The 21,920-nt window shown below is 36.4% G+C and overlaps 1 protein-coding gene across 7 annotated transcripts in view; it reads left to right on the top strand.

Annotated features, from left to right (window-relative positions):
* Znf385b (zinc finger protein 385B) overlaps positions 1–21,920 on the top strand; it is a 398,961-nt gene that overhangs the window by 114,835 nt on the left and 262,206 nt on the right. Inside the window, exon 4 of one of the 7 annotated variants that reach the window (XM_070019932.1) lies at positions 1,294–1,422. The exons of 5 other annotated variants lie outside the window; for them this stretch is intronic. In XM_070019932.1, coding sequence (XP_069876033.1) covers positions 1,294–1,422 — 129 coding nt within the window. Of the gene's footprint in view, positions 1–1,293; positions 1,423–21,920 lie in introns of those variants that run through there. One more of the 7 variants, XM_070019887.1, reaches the window with a different exon arrangement.

Genomic DNA, 21,920 nt, shown 5'->3' on the forward strand with positions numbered 1-21,920 from the left:
ACATTAATTATTTTCACACAGATGTTTTAGATTGTAGATACTATTCACTGTGTCCCGTGAGATGTGGTAGCTGTTCTAGAATGGAACCCAGTCATTTATAGAAGACCCTTAAATCAAGTATTGCCTTGATTGGATTCTGATTGTTCTCCCTTTATATTCTTTGTGAGAATGTAAACCTATCATAAAATTTTGAATAGATGCTTAAATGTCTTGGCCAGTGCCTCCTAGTAAGAATTTCTGTCTATGTGTGTGTGATTTTTTTGATAAGTGTTTTATGTTCTTTTGTGCTTTGCACGTACACATCAAAGCTCTATATTTTGTGATCTCAAATCAATGCTGCTACTTTCTGGGGTATGACTACCTAGTGCCCTTCTAAGACTGGGTCAGTTGGCTCTTGCATCTTCTATTGTAGTAAAAAGGAAAAGAAAAAAAAGGATAGTCTGAAAGGTAAAGATTTAAACTTGGGGTTGATTGGTAGAATACGTTGGTTTTATAAGCTATAGGTTTTTTAAATGATAAATGCAGATGATAGTGTTGAAAATATTCTCTTTTTGCCTTAAATCTTTGTTTCTTAAGAACTCATCTAAGAGTAAAATTGACAGTATTTTTCCTTGGTGCTTGCATAGCCCTGCATAGTTTTACTATCATTATATTAATTCACAGACTGGCACTTAAGAATTGAAGGATATTTAACTTGCTCTTTAATAGAACTCTGTGTCAAATATATGGAAATTTGTGTTGGTTCTAATTGTCATAGTCTGGTGATTTAATTTGTCAGTAGAAAAGTCTCCTGAACCTAGAGCAATTTCATTTTTTGCAGCCTTCATGATAAGTACTTACAATATAGACTCCTGATTTCTTCTCTGTATCCTGCATATTGTTGAAAAAGCTGAGCTATTTTTAACATTTACACAATTTTGAAAGAGGATTTTTCATTCCACAACGTTTGGTGCTAAGTCTGTAGAGCCTTGCCTAATTATATCCTTTTTGTGGTTTGTTTGAATTTGATCACAGTGGCTGATTTCATGCATTGATAATGAAGGCTTAGGTTGCCTGTTTCTCTGCACAAATCCACCTCAGACTTGCACGTTGACAGTGCTCTGGTTTCAGCACGCATGGAGATACAGAATTGAAATTGCTCTGCTTTCTTTACAAATGACTCAGAGTGTGCTTGTCCTTCCCTAAAATGTTGCCAGCGTGTAAAGGATTTTCAATGAGCAGTGCAAGAAGCCAGCAACTGGGAAGGTTTGGAGCAGCAGGGATATAACGTGGTGCTGTCACAGGGATAATCAGGCTGGAGCCAAGTCCCGGTAGCTCTGTACATTACCCTGGTCACATCCTGGAAGTTTTGTTCACCCAACTTGGTTGATTGTGAAGCTGGTAAGAGCCCTGCCAGGATGTGGAGTGGACTTCCTAGCAGAGGTGAGCATTTTTATTCTAAAACTTGGCTGATGGGGTCTGGGATGTCTGTAACAGATTCTTTCCAACGTTGCTCTGCATCCTGTAGAGTCATCAGTGGTGTTGATCGTGTCGTGCTGATACATCTGAAGGAGAAAGCCAAAGAGCCAATGCTGGATTTTTAAATTTTATTGAGAAGTAACTCCTTAAATTGGATGTGATGAGCATCCTTTTCTGTCTGTATTAGCTGTGTGCAGGAGCATCTTTCTAGTAGATGACTTCCTTTGCATTTTAAACATTCAGAATAAGTCAGTGATGTTATGTGATCTGCTATTATTCACCAAAGCAGAAAATTAGCAGGGCTATTATGTGCTTCAGGTACCTAAAAATTAAAAAGCTATAAATTAAATATATTTTGCGGGATTTCTGACATGAAAAAATGTATAGGAGGAACCCAGTCATGTTTATGAGATACTTAACAAAGTAAGAGGAATGGCTTACATACAGAAATTAACATCTTGTTAAATCTGACATTATTAATAATTAAAAGTTAGGATCAGTCAGGGAGTGGACAATGGTGATGTGCTAAATGACAAGAGGAAAAGACTAGAATATTTGCATAAAGTATGTTTAATTTGAGGTGATGTTTACAATATATCAGGTCTTATAATTTAAATGCAACTTCTCTTGGTACTCCCCTGGAGAAGTTACAACCCTAAATCATCACATTGTGCCCAGAAAGGTTTGAGGTGGAAGTATAGATCAGGGCAGGCTCAAAGTTACCCTCTTACGAGATGGGTCCTACTGCTTAAGCTCTGGTATCCTTTAATTCTACATGACAAAACTCTGCTTCTTAAACAAGAGAAAGAAATGTGAGGTTTATTAGGTATTCAAACAAGATTATATTTATTAAGTATTTCATCTGTTAGGTCTGCAGAGAAATCTATTTTTATTTGATTGGAAGCTAACATGGCACATGGGTGTGTGTGTATGTGTGTTTTTCTTGCTAAATTCATTTGAAGGCAGCTGTTTTATAGCTTCAAAGTTATAGATAGGTAAGCATGTGTTTGTTTGACAGAAGACTTGAGAACCCTGTTTACTGCCAGTACATGTAAAGCTTGACTAAGCAGAACGCATCAGGAGCAAACCATTTGTGTTCACCATTCTGTCTCGGCAAGTCCCAGGGCCACTATCATGCTAGAAGCCACCGTGTGCTTTTGAAAGCATGAAATTAGTTTTATACTAAGCACATGGTTTCTCATTTAGTAGCTCTTTTTATGGTAATGGTCAATTTATGGTTCACTGCCAGGATTTCAGTGTTCTGTCAAAGCTGATTGCTTCTGCTAAGGTGTCTCTATGAGATTAAAAAAAAAAAAAAGTGGGGATGTAGGAAGAACCTAATTAGAACCTGAAAACGGAAAGTTTTGCCTTCAACCTCATCTACTCCTTAGAATGTAGTTATTTCTTCAACGATCTTTGTGTTGGTTAATCCCAGATCTCCAGATTTAAAGTTGCTAATGTCTACCACTATGGACCTTCCCTAACATATGACATCAAAATAGTAATGTTCTGAAATGTAAACTCTATTTATCTCTCTGCGATAGTTGGTAGAAAACCATTCTATTCATGTTGACCATATTGTGCAATTCATCATTACACTTATCTGCTTGTCTGGCAAAGCATTCTTAAGCACTAATACAGGTTTTAGAAGGCTTTTGTACATTGGCTATTTGGTATGAACTACTGATGCTTTGTTACACATACATATATCATGAGTGGGATGAGGTAAGGTTCACATTAAAACAATCTCAAAATATAGTAAATTAAAAAATGTTTTTCATGCTTTTGTTTCCTCAGTATGCTAAATATGAGATGGTAAGAATGCCTTCCTTAGCCTTGTCATTCTACCTGAAAGTGATCCCTGTTGCAAGTTTTTGAACTAGAGGTAATCTGATTTACTTAGACATCTAGGGGAATTTTTATTGTGTTTATTCTCTGCAGGTGGATTATGACACACATAGGAATGATGCTCATAGGCTTTTCCTCTTGTGTGGTCTTGAAAATGGACTAAAATCTCTCTGAAATATTGAATTTTAATTATTCTCTTGTTAATCCTTCCATCTTTGCCTAGGTTAAGTGTTTGCATATAATTAGGGATTCAAGATAAAAATGTTACTATTAAATGCAAGAGTGCAATATGTTCCCTTTCAGTTAGAAACATTTTTTTGTTTATGGATACAGCATAATTTTCAGCAACTTAATTTTTTTCTATTCTCTTGGGAATATCATGTCACAAGCCCTTAACACATTGTCAGAGTGTTTTAGTTTTAGACTTTAAGTTACAAATAAAAGACCTCATATTTATCAATTCCTCAAAGCTCAATAAATTGTTTGTGAGCTGAAAATTAGACAAAGGCACCAAAAATTTCCATTTGAAATTCCTGATGATGTAATGGGATTAGCAGATGAAGCCCTTTCACAAATTTTTAGACTGTCAGAATTACCCTAGTGAAATTTGTCATATTACACAGAATAAAGAAATCACTCAGGGCAATAATTTGCCATATCTGCCTGACATCTTAATAGCAATTCTTCTTTTACAAGGATTAAAATTTAGGAAGCCATTAAGAAGTGATTTTTCAGTGACTTAACAGCAACTTTCCACTTTTATATCAAAGGTTAGCAACCTTAACTGTTACTCCATTTAAAAATGAATACTGGGGGCTGGGAAGGTGGCTCAGTGGTAGAGTGCTTGCCTTGCAAGCCTGAGGCCCTGGGTTCGATTCCTCAGCACCATATAAGCAAAAAGAAAAAAAGCCGGAAGTGGCGCTGTGGCTCAAGTGGTAGAGCGCTAGCCTTGAGCTGAAGAGCTGAGGGACAGTGCCCAGGCCCAGAGTTCAGGCCCCACAACTGGACCCCAAAAACAAAAACAAAAACAAAAATGAATACTGGTGCTCATGTGGAGTACCAGTGGCTCACAACCATAATTCTAGCTGCTCAGTATGCTGAAACCCTGAGGATCTTGGTTTGAGATCAGCTTGGGCAGAAAGTTTGATGTTCAATCTCCAATTAACCAGCAGAAAGCCACATTGAATGTATGGCTTAAATGAGCACCAGCCTATCAAGAATGAGGCCCCGAATTCAAATCCTATACTACAAAAAAGGTTACTTATGAAATAATGCAGATAAAGTAACCTGTTCGTTAAGAGTATTATTGTGAAATCCAAATACTTTGCATTTTCATTGCATTTCTACAATTGTATAATTCAATAGTTAGCTTACATGATTTGTAGAAGTCTTCATTTGTTTAGAGCTGTGTTGTTGAGGCTAGCATATTTTCATAAGAAAATGTGCTCTTGATTCAAGCTTTATTTCCTATCCTTTAGTTTTTTTCATTTACTTCCTTTCCTACTTCCAAGTAACAAACTAGGGAGACTTAGTTTTGTGGTTTCTAGGCTTAGCAAATAAAAATGAAGAGAAGTTTTAAATTATATTTAAACTAAATTTATAAATTATTAAAATTATTAGTAAATTAATTTTAGTATAATTATGTCAAATGTAACATTTGAGACACACTTATATTGAAAATTATCTGTTTACCCGAGTTAATGGAGTGTCCTGTGTTAATCTGACAACCCTACCAACTTTCTAGTAAAGAGGTGAAAACTCTTATAGTTGCCTACAAAATTGGTGCCCTGAAAGCCAAAAATGGAGGCTCCAGGTCCCTGTAATAACCATCCATTCCTCTTGTTAAATTTTGTGCCTGAACATCCTGTTGTGATTTAGTTACCATTTAAGAAACATAAAATACTATTAACATAGAATTATGGAGAGTAACTTGTAAATAAATGTAAGAAAGCTCCCATAATTTACTAAGATAAAACAATACAGGCAGCATAATAATGAATAGCTGTCAGTGACATTGTAAGTAAATAATAATGAATTTTCTACAATTAATTTCTAATTTGTTTTTCCTTGCCAACTGTGATATATTCAGGATTTTCTTTCCTCAGCAGATGTTGAATACTTATAACTTCATTTTGTTTAGTAGTAGTTAATATAAATCAGGAGAGATTCCCTCTGAAGTCCCTCTACCTCTATGTCTGGACTTTATTCAAATGTTCTCTTTTCGATTTTAGGACTTAGTTTGTGACTGCCACTCATAGATTTTAGAGAGGTCTCAGAGAAGCTTACAAGCTTCACTTGTCTGTGTAATCCTTTACTGATTCACCTACCCTAGCAAAGTACATTCCTCATACAATGACAAGTTATTTATTGGAAGGTTTTTTTTTTTTTTAATAAAATACTGTAACAACTCAATGACATGTTTATGCATAAATTGTATATATGCCAATCTATTTACCAAAACCTTATTCCTGTCCTTGTACTATCCCAATTTTAACATAACTAGAACATAGAAGAGCTTTCTGTCCTGCTCTGAATGCCACTTATAAACACTTGACAACTTCCCTGCAAGACAATGAAAGGACTGTATTCTGATACTTCTTTCACCTGAGGCTGTATTGCCAAACTTTATTTGCTTATCCAGCCCTCTGCATTACCTTTCTCTCTCCCTCACTTCCCAGTGTCCTCAGTTCTTTGTAAATATCTACAGCAGGATATCTATTGTTGTATAATATGATTCTCAGTCAGAAAAACATGAAAATGAATCTCAAATAATGTGATAAGATTCTTTTGTTAGAATACCTTCTAATTGATTAGTAACATAAAAAAAACCCTAGAATGATGTCTTTAATCTTTTTATTCCCGATTTAAAAGGCCACTTAAGTTCTCTGTCAGTCAAAGGAGATTCCAGACCAAGAAACCCATTTTGAAAATGGATGGCCGTCAGCCATTCCAACAAAGTACAGTTTAACATAACTACATAACTCCTTCAATGACCCAATCCATTCCTTAGTATCTATGGACCTAGAGGAAAATATTCTTTTCATTTCTACCTTTTCACTTGTCAGCAAATTTTATCATTGTTCCCCCTAAAATTAACAACATATTCCCCTTTTAATCTGAGTTTTCATCTCCAAATACACTTTTCCCCTCTCCTCATCAATTTGTTTTCCAGTCTTGCCAAATAATAAATTTTTCTGAGATAGTCTTAACTTTTTCTGATTATTTAAAGTAATACTGATGACATTTTTTAGTGTCTTAACTATGCTGAGAGAAGATTGTGATTTTTCATTACTTTAAATATTTATCTACTCCAATACTCATGTGGCTTCCAGTGTCCTCCTACACAGTCATATTTGGCTGTATAGTATGTTTGTTATGGCAAAATACCATACTATAAATATAATAAACCTAAATACCATAAATCTAAAATATAAATATCAAAAATCTAAATACCATAAACATCATAATCTAAATACCATAAATCTAAAATATTATCATCTAAATTTCAATTATTCAATATTTTCTAAGTTTTTGTGTCTTTTGAAATTGGAAAGGCACAGGTAAGTAAAGTTTCTTATTGGAAGGACTCTATTTCTTATTTCCAAAAAGGTGAATGCCTTGTTCTGAATGCGTCCATCTGAATTTATGTATCAGAGATTTAAACTCCAGTGCATAGGTGGTTCCACCTATGAATGGATTAATGCCATTGTAAAAGGCCCTCTCCAGATTAGTCCCTCATTCTGGATATCTCATCCTCCAGAACTGTAAGAAATTAATCTTTCTTTAATATATTATCCAATATCAGATATTCTGTCATAGAGCACAAAGTGGACAAAGGTTGTTAGATGGTTCGATATACATACACATGCACAAACACACACTAATAAAAATGGCATTTAAGTAAGAAGTAGATGTCTTCCCAATGAGGTTTCTTCATTGTCAGAGTTTAGGAGGCTTCTGTCTTCTGATTTCTTTCAGGCAGTCTGTTAATAGCATTTGATAATTGTAAATGTCTTTTTGGTACTATTTCAAGCTTCGAGTGTGAATGTCACTTGCAGATCTATGGTAGTGCTACTTCTCTACTTCTAGTTGTTGTTTTTGTCTGTTTATTCTGGAAACTTAAGGTGATTGATGTTAAGATTTTACGAGAGTGGGATTTTAAAAGAGGGTAAGAGCAAGCAAGTTCAAACATGAATACACTGGGACTATTTTCTGGCATAAACAAAGGCTAATAATAAATTCACAATAAATTAGTTTAAAATTAAGCACATGTCTACTTTTCATAAATCAAGAGAAGTGAATAGATATCTCTGTTAAATGCAAGTTCACTTCAGGGATTGAGTCATGCTTATCACCTCTAATGCATATCTGCCTTTTGAGCTACAACAGTTTAGCCATTATCACATTCCTAACTACACATTTCATAGTCGTGCTTTTTTTTGGTAATGGAATGGTGAAGAAAATGGTATATAAGAAGGCTCCAAATGGTTAGCTTTCAAACTAACTACATAAACTACTCCTTCTATATGTAAGTTATTGTGGCCCTTTTAACAATCCAGTGGTTAGGAAACGGAAGTCCACAGAGCTGAAGTCAACTGACAGGTTATTTTAGGGTGCTCCAGAACCCAAGCATTTAGCCATTGCCCTAGTTAGTTCTCAGTAAGAAAGTTAGCAAAGTCTTTGTAAATATTTTGCTGTGAACAACTCTGAATCATTGATTTGTAACTTGGTGGATGTTTATACCCAAAGCCGACCCAACACTATGACTTAGGGTGAATTTCCAGAACTTCACAGTGAGTTGGCTCTACCACTGTTGACCTGATAATTAAATTTGTAAATGCTATCAAGCTGGGATGTAAATACATAGGAAAACACAAGTAAAATGAATCAGATACCTAGGGTACTTCTAATACCAAATAAATAAAATCTCTAGTGGTGTAATTCAGAATCAATATTTTTCAAAGTTTTCAGAGCGATCCCACTGGGCAGCCCCTGCCAGAATTATTATTATAATGTTTTTAGATAAGTGGTCAAATTCTACATGGGTAAATTCAACCAACAATAAAGGGCTACTTAAGGTATTTATCAAAAAAAAAAAATCTTACCATTAAGGTTGGAGTCCTATTCTTTGCTCAATTGGGTAGAGTAAGCCTGAAATTTGTGTAAAATGCAGATAGTTTTGGAATTTTCATTTAAGAGTAACCAGCATGCCAATGTGAATTACATATATGTGAAAAAGATTACTAGGAAAATTTATCACTTGCAATATTTATTTTTTAAAAAAATAAAGCTCCTAGCCGGGCGTTGGTGGCTCACGCCTGTAATCCTAGCTACTCAGGAGGCTGAGATCTGAGGATTGCGGTTCAAAGCCAGCCCCGGCAGGAGAGACCGTGAGACTCCTATCTCCAATAAACCACCAGAAAACCAGAAGTGGCACTGTAGCTCAAGTGGTAGAGCACTCACCTTGAGCTGAAGAGCTGAGGGACAGCGCCCAGGCCCAGAGTTCAAGCCCCACAACCGACAAAAAATAAATAAATAAATAAAGCTCCTAAATGAAATTAATTATCAGTGGATAGTCTTTTCAAGAAGATTTTTGTTTCACATAAGAACTTCCATAGCTAGGCATGGTGGCTCAAGCCTGTAATCCCAGCTAGTTGTAAAGTAGAGATGGCTAGGTGCCCTTCAAGACCAACCCCAGCATAAAAGTGTAAGGACTATACATTCAAGTGGCTGAGTGTACAGAGGAAACAACTCAGTGCAGTGTTGCACGCTTGTCATGCGGAGTGACATGAAGAAGCAAAAATTAAGAGGTTTATAGAACAAGCCAGCCAAGGCATAAAGTAAGACACAACCTTACACATAATAAACCTTACAAAAGACCCAGCCTGGGACCAGTAATCCTAGCTCCTTAGGAGACTGAGATCTGAGGATCATAGATTGAAGCCAGCCTAGGTAGAAAAGCTTGAGAGATTCTTATCTTCAATTAACTACCAGAAAACCAGGGGTGACACTGTGGCTTGAAGACAGTGCCCAGGCCCTGAGTTCATAACCCACAGCTAACAACAACAACAACAACAACAACAACAATAACCCAAGGGTCTAGATGTTTGGCTTAAGTAATGGAGTGCAGCCTAAGAAACACAACTCCTTGAGTTAAATCTCCAGTACTAGGGAGGACAGCTATGTGAACATAAAAGGATTTTTTTCCCATTGGACATGATGCCCAGTCCTCATTGATTTCATTGATGGAAAAGCAGATTGTGACTTAGGTTTGTGCTTAAAGTAGGTTTAAGGATTGGACTTGATAGTCAAACTCCTTACTCCATGATTCTGTGGGCATTTTAAATTAAAAAGGTAATCATAAGTGATGATTTGTTCAGCCCCTCAGTTCTCCTTGTGGAAATTGAGTGGTTAAAGGACCAGTATCTTAGAAATTTAAGCTGAACACCACCACAACTTGGCTGCATGATTGTAGGCAAATTATTTCACTTCCCAATCTGTTTTCTGACCTGTAGAGCAAGAATGATAATATACTCTAACACATACATTTAAATGTCTTTACATGACAAGTTGAAGGAAGATGGAATATATACAATATAATCAGAAATTACCTTAGTAACAGCTACAGGGCTAGCAAAAATTGCTTTCTGATTTGACATTCAATAAATGCAGCCTATTATTATTTTCAAATTATTCTTTCTTTTCTTATAGTTATGTTCTAGTAAAGTCAGTATCTAAGAGATAAAACCTAACGTAATTTAATGCACTGAGAAACATTGGGCTGGAGTGTAAGAAAACCAAATTGGCTGATACAAGGTAGGGATTTGGGTAGGTGTTTCCCCCAGGAAGAAGCAGCATGTGGGGGAAAGGAAAGAGTCTTTGGATGGATATTTGGGGGTACTATTGATTTCAATTCTTCATCCATTTCTAGCTATTATTGTTTTCATTCTTACTACAAACATGAGAAGCAGACAAAGTAAAGTTGTTATAAAGTTTGTTATACTACTAAAAATTTAGTACAGTCCAAAAGGCAACTGATTGACATGCTCCCTTTTGCTCAGAAGAACAGAATGGAGCCTGGCTGAGCCAGTGCCCCTTTCAGCAGCTTCTGTACATCATCACAGACACACACATGCCTTTTTTGTGTTGTTGTTGTTTTTGCCCAGCCTGGGAGCAATTTGAATATCTATATTTGAAGTAGGACTTATTGGTAGAGATCACAATCTATGTGATGAAGTTTGAAATAAAGGAAAAATGTGAAGCGAATGTGGTTTGTGAGTTTCATTTAGAACAAATAAAAAATCTGAAAGCTTTCCTGTTGGAATGATAATTCAGCGCTCAAGCAGCAGCCTTAGCAGCAAATGCTGTTAACATTAGTATTACATTTTATTGTATCTGACTATTGGAAGGCTTTCAGTGCAGTCCAATTAACTATCCCAGACACACCTCATGCTAAAGGGCAAGCTTCTTTATTATGTATAACAAATCCAACAAAGCCAAGAGTAACAAGAATCACCATACATTAAAAGTTTAGTAGTTCCATGAGTTAAGGGAGGAGGAAGGGCAGAAAACTAAAGTTGCCCTTTAGAGAAAACCACAAAAATATCTATAGAATTGATGTAGAAAAACTGCACTATTTTTTAAATGGAGGGTTCTGAAGATTATTCTGTATGCTCTTATTTCTATAAAGATAGGTTATATATACTGATTATATAGCATCACCTAACCAAAGCCTTTGATTACTACCCACAGTTGCTACAATCATGTTTCTTACAGACTAAGGTAGTACATTTATTTTCCTGTTATTTCATTGAAATGTGTATCAACTATAAAGTATTTATAGGTAAGGTCTTTACCCATAGTTAACCAATTTTCTACTCCAACAATATACATTCTGTGTTATTGTACAACTCATCCTCTATAGTACTTATTTAAAAAATATGTCTAACTTATTGGGCTAAGTTTATTGAGGATGGGAGTCTACATGAATTCTTTTAAATATATGACCTTCAATATAAAACCTGGCGCAGAGTAAATTATACATTCAGAACACTGAGCAAGGAATAGGAAACTGCAAACAGGATCTCTGTCCAAAATTCCATAGACTGCTTAATATTACTGTTTATAAAGAGACTCATGCTAACTGAAATTACAGTGAGATATAATTTTTAAGCTTTATTGTTTGATAACAATGAGTTACCTAGTGTGTAGGCATATGTATTACTAGTATATAGATATGTATGTTTAGACTGCTATGTAGAATATAAATTGGTTCATATATTTGTAGGGCAATGTGACAATTACTGTCATAAATTAAAACATACAGCCCAGTACCTATGGCCTGTAATCTTAGCTACTCAGGAGGCTGAGATATGAGGATCACGGTTCAAAGCAAGCCTGGGCAGGAAAGTCTATGAGACTTATTTCTAATAAACCACTAGAAGACTGGAAGTGGTGCTGTGGCTCAAACTGTAGACTGCTTGCCTTGAGCTGAAAAGCACAGGAACAGCGCCCAAGCCCAGAGTTCAGGCCCCATAACCGACAACAAACAAACAAACAAATAAATAAATAAAACATACATGTCTTTTGACCCAGCAACTTTGTTGTAAGATTTAGTTAACATAAATCCCTGCATACATCTAAAAAGATACATAAAAGCTTTCTTTGTGCCAGGCACTGGTGGCTCACTACTGTAATCCTAGATACTCAGGAGGCTGGGTAGGAAAGTTCATGAGACTCTTATCTCCAATAAACTACTCAGCAAAAGCTGGCAGTGGTGCTGGGGCTCAAATGGTAAAATGCTAGCCTTTGAGCACAGAGAGGCTCAGGGACAGAACCCAGGGCTTGAGTTCAAGCCCCAGGACTCTCAAAAAAAAAAAAAAGCTTTCTTTGTACATGTATATAAATACATAGAGAATGTTATTGTAATATTGCTTATAATAAGTAGAAACATACTCAGCAATAAATGATGGTAATAGTTATAGTTTACCTATTGGCTATCATATTATGCATCAGTTTGATATATAAGATTCATCCATGAAAACTGATACATAATGATATATAAGATACAAGCTAACCATCTGCTATCCAGAATAGTCTGTATTGTCTGTTCAAAGGTACATTTTGTATGTGTGCATGAATGTGTGTATACACAGGGGAAAATAGAAGTAGGAGAAAGAAACAGAAAAAGAATAAATAGATTTATTTCACAGGGGCACTGGGGACTGTACTCAAAGTAGAATTACTTTCAAGTATGTTCCCTTTGTATTGTTTGAAGTAGACTTACATTTAACTTATATTCTTTTGTACTTTTGAATTCTTAACTTACACATGCTTTTGAAAATAGCAAATATATTCTCATAAGAAAAAGAATAGGGGGGCTGGGAAGGTGGCTCAATGATAGAGCGCTTGCCTTGCATGCATGAGGTCCTTGGTTCGATTGGTCAGCACCACATAAGCAAAAAGAAGAAAGCCGGAAGTGGCGCTGTGGCTCAAGTGGTAGAGCGCTAGCCTTGAGCTGAAGAGCTGAGGGACGGCGCTCAGGCCCAGAGTTCAGGCCCCACGACTGGACCCCCCCCCAAAAAAAAAAAGAATAGGAAAGATACAGAAAATGGGAAGAATATAAACAGTTGTAAGGTTTCCAGATGATGATTTGTTAGGGTTTTAGCCACAGTTAGTGGATAGGAAAAGAATCAGAGTAGAAACCACCTTACCTGAGACTGGATGAGGACCCGCCTACTGCCCTTTGACATCCTGCATGAAAATGCTGATATTTGGTTAAGCCTAACCTGGTGTTGCCTAACTTTCTTCAACCATCAGTGTCCAGATTTAGTGTGTCTGCTGACTCTCTGTTACCTTCCAGGGCTTGCTGGAAATTGTGCAATCATTCATGTCGTTCCCATCAAGCCCTCCTACTGGTCTTGCTTATGAGTGGTCACAGAAGACATCCCTTAGGGAACCTCCACTTCGTGATGGAAATAAAAACTAAATACTTCGGTGAAAGTTATACTACCGTATATGAAAGAAAGAAAAATAGGCAAAAACAAAAACAACCAACTAGCTCAAAATAATAGCCAGGCTTTAAGTCTATAAAAATAACATTTGGTGCTACACTGAACTTACTATTGTGCAGTGATGTTTTGTTTTATAATCTTATTCATTTAATTCTCAGTTTGAGAAACAACATTCTTTTTAAATAGTGGCTGATTTTATAGATCAGCAACCCCCAATGCTAAAACCCCAAAGAGAAGATCCTACAAGCAAGAACCCCTCTGGGATGATTACTACAATCAGTGCTATTTCATGTTGTTGCATAATGCTGGGTTTCATAACTGTGGTGATCTTCCCTTTGGGGTTGTAATACAAAGTCTTAATAAAATGATGGACATTCTATCATGAATTCTTTTGCTTCCAGGAGTTTAAATTGAATATTACTTTAACTCATTCTTCTTGTTTTCTTTTTTTGAATTGTTTATTTTTTGTATTTGTTCATTGTAAAGGTACTGTATAGAGTTATAGTTAAATAAGTACATTTCCTATGTGCATTGTTACCCCTCCTTTGTTTTTCCCCTAACATCCATTCCTTCCTCTCCTCCCCAACTCCTCCCCCCACCAAGTTGTAAAGATCGTTTTCAACATAGTGTCTTATATGTCTCATTGTTACATTGGGTCAATAACAAAATGCTGAAACAAGGATTATTCTTGTTTTCTAATTTCAGATAGCTAGCAAAGAAAAGCTGTAGTAATTTTGGCTTATATTCAATATTACCTTTCAAACTGTATAGCAAAAAAGTTTGATAAATGTTATCAGAAAACTATTGATTAGTAAACATTTTCCTTCTATTTGCTTCCTTCTTGGCCTAAATAGGTTGAACCGTGGCTCTTGAGAATATTCTTTTCTTTGCATTGGAGGATAATGTTATTGGATTTCACCAAGCCCTAAACTTTTTCACTGCTACTATGATTAGTAACAGAATTGCATGTTGTCAATGCAGAATTAAAGGCAAAGTATGTGTATAGAACCAGTTAGGGATGCTTTCATATTCTCATTAGTACCATGATCTGATTGGTTAAGCTAACTGGATCTGATTGGCTGTCTCAGTTCTAATATTCTATGAATTTCCATCTTTCTTTGCTTCAGCAACTGGCAGCAGAAGCAACAGGAAAAGATGGCTTTCCAAAGTCTTCCTGTTAGGTAGTTTTAATAGGTCCAGAGAAAGGTTCAAGAATCAACACAGGAATCCCATTTGTCCAACCTTTCTTTGATTTGTTGTGTTTCTGGGACTCTATTAAGAAAATTTCGGCCTGTGCCAAGGAGACCTAGGGTTTCTCCTATTCCATCCTGTAATGTTTTCAGAGTGTCTGCTTTGACTCCGAGGTCTTTGATCCATTTGGAGTTGATTCTGGTGCAGGGTGATATGTAAGGATCTAGCTTTAGTTTTCTACAAGTAGTTAACCAATTTTGCCAGCACCATTTACTGAAGAGGCTGTCTTTCGCTTCTGCATAGCAAAGGACATAGCTAGCAAGATCAATAGAAAGCCCACGGATTGGGAGAAGATCTTCACTAGCCATACAACGGACAAGGGTCTCATATCTAAAATATACTTGGAACTCAAAAAATTAAATCCCCCAACAACAAATCCTCAAAGAAACAATTGCCCCAAAAATAAGTGGGCTAATGACTTAAAGAGAAACTTCTCTGAAGAAGAAAGAAGGATGGCCAATAGACACATGAAAAAATGCTCAACCTCCCTAGCCATAAAAGAAATGCAAATCAAAACAACATTGAGATACCACCTCACCCCAGTTAGAATGGCAAAAATCAAGAACTCTAATAACAACAGATGCTGGAGGGGATGTGGACAGAAGGGAACCTTACTTCATTGTTGGTGGGAGTGTAAACTTGTTCAACCACTTTGGAAAGTAGTATGGATGTTCCTCAAAAGACTTCACATAGAGCTCCCCTATGACCCAGCAGTCCCACTTTTGGGCATTTACCCAAATGTTTACAAACAAGACCACACTAAAGCTACCAGCACAACTATGTTTATTGCAGCCTTATTTACCATAGCTAAGATATGGAACCAACCCAGATGCCCCTCAGTAGATGAATGGATCAAGAAAATGTGGTATATATACACAATGGAATTCTATGCCTCCATCAGAAAGAATGACATTGTGCCATTTGTTAGGAAATGGAAAGGCTTGGAAAAAATTATATTAAGTGAATTAAGCCAAGCCCAAAGAAACATAGGTCCCATGATTTCCCTTATTTGCAATATCTAGTATATGTATGAGTCAAGCAGAAAAGGTCAGATAAGGTGATGTTAGGAAAATGAACCCTAAGTTATGCATTTTAAATGTTTTTTTTTCTTTCATGCATTTGTTTCTAATGCAAATATAAGATTATTTCTTTGTTGCTTTGTATGTCCCTCCCCCACAGTATAACCCCTGCTTCTACTGTATTTGATGTTGGTATAATTTGTGGAGGGGAAGAGGAAAATCAAGTCGTTTAAATAAGGATACAGGTGGACCTGTTGCAACAATGAGAAGTACAAGTTGTCATGTCAAAAACGAACTTTACAACTTGGGGGGGGGAGGATTGGGTGGAGGGGGGAGGAAGGATGGGAAGGGATGGGAAGGATAAACAAATGAGGAGGCTACAATGCTTGATAAGAAATATACTCGCTATCTTGCCCATGTAATTGTAACCCCTCTGTACGGTATTTTCACAATAAAAAAATACATGAAAAGTTTTCAGATCTTCAGTAGGAAAAACAATTAATATGGTTATCCCTAAAAACAATTAATAAAAGTATATTTTAAAAGTAAAAAAAATGAATCAACACAGGAAATATATTACAGACAGGCTGAAATGCCTGAACATTTGTGCAGAAAAGAGATCATATATAATAAATGAGCAAGCAAACTGAATAGTTTTCAGCAGAAGTACAAATATCTAGATACAGGAAAAAATCTTTAACATCTTTAGCCATAAAGGAAATGTAAACCAAGAGGACAGTAAGATGCCATCACATCCCAGTCAGAATTGTAGCCATCAAGAAAACAAATAGCAACAAATACTACTGAGGGGGCTGGGAAGGTGGCTCAGTGGTAGAGCGCTTGCCTTGCATGCATGAGGCCCTGGATTCGATTCCTCAGCACCACATAAGCAGAAAAAGCCAGAAGTGGAGCTGTAGCTCAAGTGGTAGAGCACTAGCCTTGAGCTGAAGAGTTGAGGGACAGTGCCCAGGCCCCGAGTTCAGGCCCTATGACCAACAAAATAATAATAACTTTGTTTCTTTGTATGTTCCTCCCTCACGGTATAACCCCTGTTTTCACTGTACTTAATGTTGGTGCCCTGCATCTTTTTTGTTGTTGTTGTTCGTGGGGCTTGAACTCTGGGCCTGAACGCTGTCCCTCAGCTCTTCAGCTCAAGGCTAGTGCTCTACCACTTGAGCTACTGCGCTACTTCCAGTTTTCTGGTGGTTTATTGGAGATAAGAGTTTCACAGACTTTCCGGCCCGGGCTGGCGTTGAACCTTGATCCTTAGATCTCAGCCTCCTGAGTAGCTATGATTGCAGGTGTGAGCCACCAGTGCCCGGCGGTGCCCTGCTACACTTCTCTAATTTGGCAAGGGGAAGGGAAAAAAACAAAATGCTTAAATAGGGATACAGGTTGACCCATTGTAACAATGAGATGCACAAGACACTATGTTGAAAAATGAACTTTACAATTTAGGTGGGGGGGATAGGGGAAAGTGCACTTGTGGAGGTGGGAGGGAAGGGATGGTAGGGGGAAAACAAAGGAGGAGGTAATAAAGCTTGATAGGAAATGTACTCATTACCTCGTTCATGTAACTGTAATACTTCTATACAGTATTTTTACAATTAAAAATGTATAAATAATAATGATAATGCTGAGGATACAAGGAAAAGAGAGCACTCATACACTATGGTGGAAATGTAAACTAATGCACCTATTATGGAAATCAATATGGAGGTTTCTTAAAATTTTAAATTGATCAAACTTATTATCCTTCCATACAACTATTAGGTATATATCCAATGGAGTATAAATTAATATATAAGAAAGATACTCATTCATTGAAACACATCATAATATCTAAAATCTGAAATCAGCTAAGATGCACCTAACAGAGGAATGGATAAAGAAAATTTGGGGTATATGGAATGAATGGAATGAATTATTACACAGCCTTAAAGAAAAATGCAAACATGCCATTTACAGAAAAAAGATTAGAACTAAGGTTGAGTAAGCTAATCTAAGCTCAAAATTCCCTCATCTATGGAATCTAGACCTAAAGGAAATACAAATTCTCAGACATGTACAAATATGTATATATATATATATATATACATATATATATATACACACAGGTATATATATACACATGTATATATATACACGTACATGGGCACACAGGTTTTTACATGCATTCACATGCATAGATATACATTTCTGTATGTGTACACATATGTAGAATATCATGGTAATTATAAGACTGGGGAGAGAAGAGGGAAAATTTAAATGTTGGAGGGTGAACAGTACATAGTACATAGTACATATGTACATAGTATGTAGTTGGAGGGTGAACATGCAGAGTTATATATGAATATGATATAAAGAATCACAATGAGAGATGCTAATAAGAGGATGGAGATGAGGAAGATGAAAGCCAGAGATAAAGTTATTCTGCATATTCTGATTAAGATACAATGCATGCACATCTGAAACACCAGGATGAAAACCCTGAGTACAATTAATACACACTAAAAAAAGAATAACAGGAAAGTCCAATAGACTCTTTTGGGAGTGGGTAGATAACCATGGGAAAGGTAAGGAACAAGAGAGTGAGTGAGGATGAATGTGGTTGCACTTGTGTATGTGAAAATATAACAGTGAAACTTGTTGAAATTGTTTTAGAAGGAGTGATAGGTGAGGGGCAGTAATAAAATGAGTTAGATTAGCATATACCATACACATGTATGAAAATGACATAATGAGTTCCTTCTCTTGTTCAATTAATGGAACCTAATTTTAAAAATCCTTTAGGAGGAGAGAGAGAGAGAGAGAGAGAGAGAGAGAGAGAGAGAGAGAGAGAGAGAGAGAGAGAGAGGAGAGTGTGTGTGTGTGTGTGTGTGTGTGTGTGCATGTGTTCCTGATCTGGATAAGCAAGTATTTTTCCATGTTTGGCAATATTTTGTTGTGTAAAGTTTAGTGCCAAAAACTGGCCTGTTTGTGGCATGTCTGGAGAATAGAGTGGCTGTGAGAAACTGCCAGGAAATAGCTTGAGCAAAGCCAGAAAACTAGTCACAGAGGGCTCACTGTGCAAGGCTCCAGTAGCCTCCCAAGCCTTGGCTTCATGTTAGACTCAGTTGGGGGAAGTTTTAAATACTATTGATGCCCAGGCTCCACCCTCATCAATTGTTTATTGTTTAGTTTTTTTGGGGGGAGTGCTTGGAATTGAACCCCAGGGCCTTGTACATGTTAAGCATGCACTTTACCACTGAGCTGTGTTCCCCAGGTGATGAATTAAATAAGGATCACTGACACGATTGTTTTTATGACCCATCTTCAGGTTTGTTCTAAAGCCACCTATGAGAAATGCTGGCTTAAAGGGGTTTGCACTCTGCAGTGAAAGAAATAGGGGTCTTTGAAAGGAGCATTGCGAATGAATTGGTTGTGAGGAAATGGTTAAGAGAGAGCAGAGCACACAGCAGGCTGTGGGACTTGGAGCCCAGCAGCTGTGTGTCCAAACCTTCACCTTGACTGTTACCTGTGTGGGAAAGTTCCCTAACCTCTCTCCACTAGGTATAAGGTCCAAATGAAATTATCCCTGTCTGTCAGATAGCCAAGAGCCATGCCTAGAAACATGGTAGTTGTGGTGGAAAAAATTGAAGGGAGAATGAAAATGCCTTGGTAAATGTGCAGGCTTGCATACCTCTTCTGAACAAAATGGAAACAGTACTGGTCAGATATGGCCAGATGGGGTGAAGGGAAAGGAATGAATATATATTCTGCTGAAGAAAAATGAATTTCAGTCCAGTAAATACATTTTTCTGAACACTTAATCCATCCAAATTACTGACTGAACTACCATTATGAAGTCTGAATTACATTTTCACAATAAAAAGGAACAAAATTCCCGTAGACTGAGTTTTTAACTTTTATTGCTTTAGGATGTGCTGGCCATTGTGGGGAAAAAGCTGTGCATAGCAGGGATTCTCTCAGACTTAATTACACTTTGGATTTAGGCTGCCTCCCTCTTTTTACCACCCTTTCCCTTTAGGTTTATATCATAACATTTCTTTATTACTTCACTATGAACCTCTTGTCTATAAATTCCTTTCCTAAATCAATCATTTATCCATTCATTCACATGATTTTCAGAAGCCTTTATAAGCATATATTTTGTCCAAAATTCTGCTTTTATCAGTATAAAAGCTGTAACTAATTTACAAATGAATTCTGTTGTAATAATTCATTCATTCATACATTCATTCATTCATTCATTAGTGGGTTTGAAGCATTTTTTCTCATGGGCTTAGCATTTTATGTTAGGTTTGTGCTTCTAAGCCAGCTAAACATTAGGAGGGATATTTCAGAAATTATCAATGCCTGTTTTCCATAAGAAGAGCCAAAATGTATGCTTGTAAAGAAAAGTAGCCAAAAAGGGGCTTCAGGTTAGGGCCTAAGAAGTCACGTATCAGAATATTCCTTTCGTAACAAGGATAACAATCCACTTCTTTTCTAACAGTGCATTGCCTGGAAGAGAGCTGGGAGAATGTAGGATACTGCTACTTAAAATTCTTTGTATGGTCATGCGGTTTGCTATCAAAATGGGATATATCTAAGCGTTATTAATGATCAGCCAGGACCCAGACATGAAATCTGCATTGCCTGACATTGGAATGTGTTCTCCCTCAGTAGAGATGTAGTCTGTCTTAGAATTTCCCCAGGGCAAATGATAAATAGAACAAAAATCTAGATACTTTTAATAATGGAGAAGCAACAAAGCATCCTCCAGTCTTAGTCTTAGATTATATTCATTCTGCTACCTTCCTGGGAGCTATTTTATATGACTGCACATTCCATATTCCTGTATGTAGGAAGTGGACAAGATGAGTACTTCATGTGAGCATTAAACAATGTGAAAAAATAAGAACAAGATGGGATAAGTAACAGATTAGTAAATAACAGATCCCTGAATTTGAAAGATTTACCTCTTGGTTTTTATCCTTGTAGTCTTAAAAATGCTGAAGTGTTTACATCTGTTTCCACATGTCATTTCTCTAAATGTCCATTTTGCACTCATAAGACTCTGTTCCCTTGGAATCACCAGATAGATTGGCTCCACCTCCAGCTGTCTTAAATTGTATTTAATCACTAGGAAAGTACTATTGATTGTTAGTGAGGTTTGCTTGATTAATTCAGTGCTAGCTGGGTTGCCTTTTTACCTATTTCTTTCAGGCTGTCCTAGAAAATTAAATGTTTCCTTTGGGGATTTTCAAGAAACTTCAACTAGGAAGAAAGTTAATTCCCCCCACCCCTTTGAGTATAGAAGAATATTTTCATTAGTTTTGTTTAATCCAATTTTGACAGTAGTGTAAATACTTTTTATGAACTAGATTTTCCTTGAAGACCTGTTTTCACTCCAGTGTATTAGAATTTAACCTATTATTTGTTTGGTACTCAAAAGCACAAATTACTTGAATCTTTTAAAGGATAGTACTTTGGATGTAGGATTTAAGAAAAAGTCTAAAAGAACTTATGCTAGTATGGTATCCTGAATTGATCTCTTATCATGAATTCATAAGTGTGCTTTATAGGCTGGACAAAATGATTCACCTGATAATCATAGGAGGAAGAGATTAAGATAATTATAGTTAGAGGCCAGACTGGACAGAAAGTTAACAAGACTATCTCAGCATACAAGCTGAAGCAATTCATGTCTGTAATTCAAGATATCCCCTTCCTCTCTGCCATCCCATACCTCCCCTCACAAAAGTGAGATCCTATCAAAACAAAAACAAAACAACTAAGTACAAAAGAGTAGAGTTTAGGTGGCTCACATGATAGAATGCCTGCCTAGCAAATGCAAGGCCCTGAGTTATAACCTCTATACAGCCAAAAAGAAAAAGAAAAGAAAATGGCAGAAACGCCAGAATTGCTTAAAAATATTTTCACATTGACTCTATCATTCATACCTTAGTGTTATTTTTTTCTGTCCCATATCTTTGCAACTGAAAATTTACAGGGGTCAATTTTATCATTTGAAGACTAGTTTGTTTAGGAGTATTAAGGATTTCTGATAGCATCCATTTATGTGGAAGGAATTATAACATAATGAGACTAGATAACTGTATGTTTCAAAAGAAAAGTTTTTTTAAATAATAAATAAAATAATACTGCTGTATTTTCAGTCAAAAATTATTGATTATGAGGAAGATAAATTGTCAAATTCTCAAATCAATTAATATGTATATTTCACATTCATAACTGTCTTCTATGTATAAGAGGTCATGATTCAGAAAATGTAATGTCAGATCAGAGTTGGCTTTTCCACATCTTATCTCCAGTCTGCCATCAA

Source organism: Dipodomys merriami, unplaced genomic scaffold (assembly GCF_024711535.1).
Source record: "Dipodomys merriami isolate MVZ:Mamm:240054 unplaced genomic scaffold, mDipMer1.0.p SCAF_1, whole genome shotgun sequence".
NCBI lineage: Eukaryota > Metazoa > Chordata > Mammalia > Rodentia > Heteromyidae > Dipodomys > Dipodomys merriami.